This window comes from Onychostruthus taczanowskii, unplaced genomic scaffold (genome assembly GCF_017590055.1).
Source record: "Onychostruthus taczanowskii isolate IOZ18803 unplaced genomic scaffold, ASM1759005v1 scaffold5647, whole genome shotgun sequence".
Classification (NCBI taxonomy): Eukaryota; Metazoa; Chordata; class Aves; order Passeriformes; family Passeridae; genus Onychostruthus; species Onychostruthus taczanowskii.
The window spans coordinates 1-2,915 of record NW_024503288.1 but is presented as its reverse complement, the minus strand read 5'-3'; the positions used below and the strand labels follow the sequence as shown (position 1 = coordinate 2,915).

The 2,915-nt window shown below is 46.3% G+C and overlaps 1 protein-coding gene across 1 annotated transcript; it reads right to left on the bottom strand.

Moving 5' to 3' along the window:
- Positions 1-9: 9 nt before the first annotated feature.
- Positions 10-1,470, bottom strand: LOC121342966 (SNW domain-containing protein 1-like). Its single transcript, XM_041417740.1, has one exon. It carries the CDS (start codon positions 1,468-1,470, stop codon positions 10-12), a length of 1,461 nt encoding a protein of 486 aa, XP_041273674.1.
- Positions 1,471-2,915: the final 1,445 nt, after the last annotated feature.

Genomic DNA, 2,915 nt, shown 5'->3' with positions numbered 1-2,915 from the left:
TTTGTGTGATTATCTGAAAGACATATCCAGGTTAGAAAATTCTTTGTCAGGAACAAACCTGTTGGTCTTTATTCGAGCCTCTAGATCATCTCCATACATGTCCTTATCCATATTCTTACTTGGCCTGTAGATGTTTTGGGCCATATCCTTGCCACTTCTCCATGGCTGGTCATAAACATTATAAACTTCATCCTCTCCTCCCGCAAAGCCACTGTCCATACCCTTGCTCTGGTTGAAGAGCCTCTGGTCATATTGGATTTCACTGGCTGGCCTGCGGCTGGGTACCCCCAGGGCAATAACTTCACTGATATCTCTGTTCCCATTTCTCTGCAGCTTTGACCTCTTCTCAGGAGCTGCCCGGGAAAGATTCCTGTCGTGCTGTCTCTCTTGGCGCCGGTCGTGTCTGATTTCGTCTCTCGCTCTAGCTTCTCCATCCTCTCTTTCAGCACGGGTTTTGATCCCTGCTCTTCTCTCCCTGGCTTTCTGAGCCATTTCTCGGAGCTTTTCCTCGTGTTTCTCCTTCTCTTTCTGAGCCATCTTCCTCTCCACCTGGGCACGCATCTCTATTGCCTCACGAGCCTTTCTGTCAGCAATATAGAGCGCCTCAGCAAGTTTGGCAAAGTTTTCATTAATATGAACAGCCTGCAATCCTCTGCCGTCTGCGGCCAGACGCTTCTCCAAGGGAACGGTGTAACCCTTCACGTTTTTCCAGTTTGAAATGCACGGAGGAATTTTCCACTCTTGCTGCTCTTTCACAGTTATCTTTCTGCTGGGAGAGTGCATCACAGGTACTGGAGGAGACGGTGGTCCCCGTGGAATCTTCTTGTTACTTTTGAATCTTTGAGGCTCCAGAGGGTCCTTCTGCATTTCCACCACCCGAATAACTCTCTGCCTTGCTCCAGAGTTGAACGCAGCTCCTTGCTGGGATGGTGTGTACCGAATGTACTGTGCAGGAGCTGCCCTGTCAGCAGCTCGAACTGGCATGGCTGCTGCAACTTTTTGGGAGACCAATTCCTCCAAGGCTGCTCTTGTCTTCTTTGTTATCTCTCGAACTGCATTCTCATCTGGTCTTTGCAGCTCTGGATCATCCACGTTCACGACCTCTTTTGGCACAAGATCTGTGTACTTGCTGTAAATAACCTTGTCCTTTGACTGTCCTTGTCGAGCAATTGCATCGTATTTTATTTTTCCTTCTGCATCCACCTGAAGAGCCAAAGCATTGGAAACTTTCTTCTTTTGGCCCATATCCAATGGATATTGAGCCACATGAATTTCTGGGAAGGCACCCCCATCTCCAAAATTCTCTAGCGCCCGTGGTATCCATCCTTTCCGGTAACCATATGGGGGAGGTTGCCTTTGTGAGGAGACCAGAGCTGTCTGCCCGCATCTCTGAGCTCCTGCTCTTTCTTCTGGTTCCAGCTGATCCAGGGACAGCTGGGTGGGAGCTGGCAAGAAACTGGTGAGCACCATCCTGACCACGTGCGCTGTCCGCGCGGCCCCTCGCCCAGCCTGCTGCTCTCCTCTTCTGCCAAGATTATGTGCAGCAATTCGTTTGAAGTTCTTAACTAAGTCCTATAACTTTGAATGTTATCTGCAGCAGTTCTTTAGAATTTAGAAATAATTACCTCACCAAAAAAAAAAAAAATTACTACTCAAGCAGACACAGAATACAACCTGGCACCCTGTGGCTCAGGGTGGTGGCAGCAATCCAAATAAATGGTGGCTGCAGCGCTCCCGCAGGGACAGGGGTGGTTCTGTGTAAGCACTGGTCCTGCACAAGGATGGAGTTTTCCTCTGGAGGTCCACTGGTGAAGCAGAAAGGGCTGATCTTCCTCTGGGAATCCAGTGGGAGAAGGCTGCCTGTGGTGTTTGGAGGCTCAGATTATATCCAGGCAGGAATGCTTGGCTCCTCCCCCTGGGCGGAGCATCTCACAATGGGATGATGGAATTTTATCAGCCATGCAGGGACACTCAATGGCCCATTAACAGGAGATATCTCCCAGAGGAAGGATGGGTCTTGCAAGAGATAAAGAGCCCTGCCCCACCTGGTTTTAACAGATGGTAACAGAATACACCTGGTTACATCTTGCATTGCAGTCTAAGAGAGTTAAATATTTTCTACACTGTAAGATATATAGTTGTTTTCTTTCAAGAGGTAAGAGGAATCCGACTAAAACAGCTGTGATGAAACACTGATAAACACCTCTTTGTGGATAAAGAAGATACAGTGTGTTCACCCTTGATTTTGTCCAGGATTCTGTTGCTTCTTACAATCTTTGTTACAACTGCTGTTTTGTCTTCCATAGATAATACAGTGAGAGTCTGTGATGATTTTACATTATGGCAGTTATTGATTTAAAGCTGTTTTGGAATTTTCCTTTGTTTCATTTTGCTGTCATAGGTATGTGGCTCTTTAGAAATGCGTTATCTCAACTTCCTGAGAGCCTTACCAATGATATATTGATTACATGATGTGAGCTTACAGATTTTATGATAGGCATTATTCATAAGATATTATTACAGTATTTGTAGCTGGCTTCTTCTATGCTTTAACATCTCTTTGTGTGATTATCTGAAAGACATGTGTTGTTTCAGGACCCTTCTTTCTTGTTCTCCAGCTGTTCATGCACCTCTCAGAGCAGGTGAGCTCTCTGGCTGCTCCTGCACTGGCTCTGTGGTTTGACCCAATGATGTCTCATCATTTTAAGTGTTTTTCAGAGTTCCAAGCAAAGACATCTGAGCTTCATTCAAAGCCTCCTCCAAACTGCTGGTCTTGTGGTTTTTCCCAGTTATTATGACAGAAACACTCCAGCACTTTGCCATGTTTGAAGCATCTCTATCCTGACAGAAACTTCGGAGGGATACAGCTGCTAGATGCTTGGATTAGTTTTAACCCCAAGGCCTTTACTCATAAC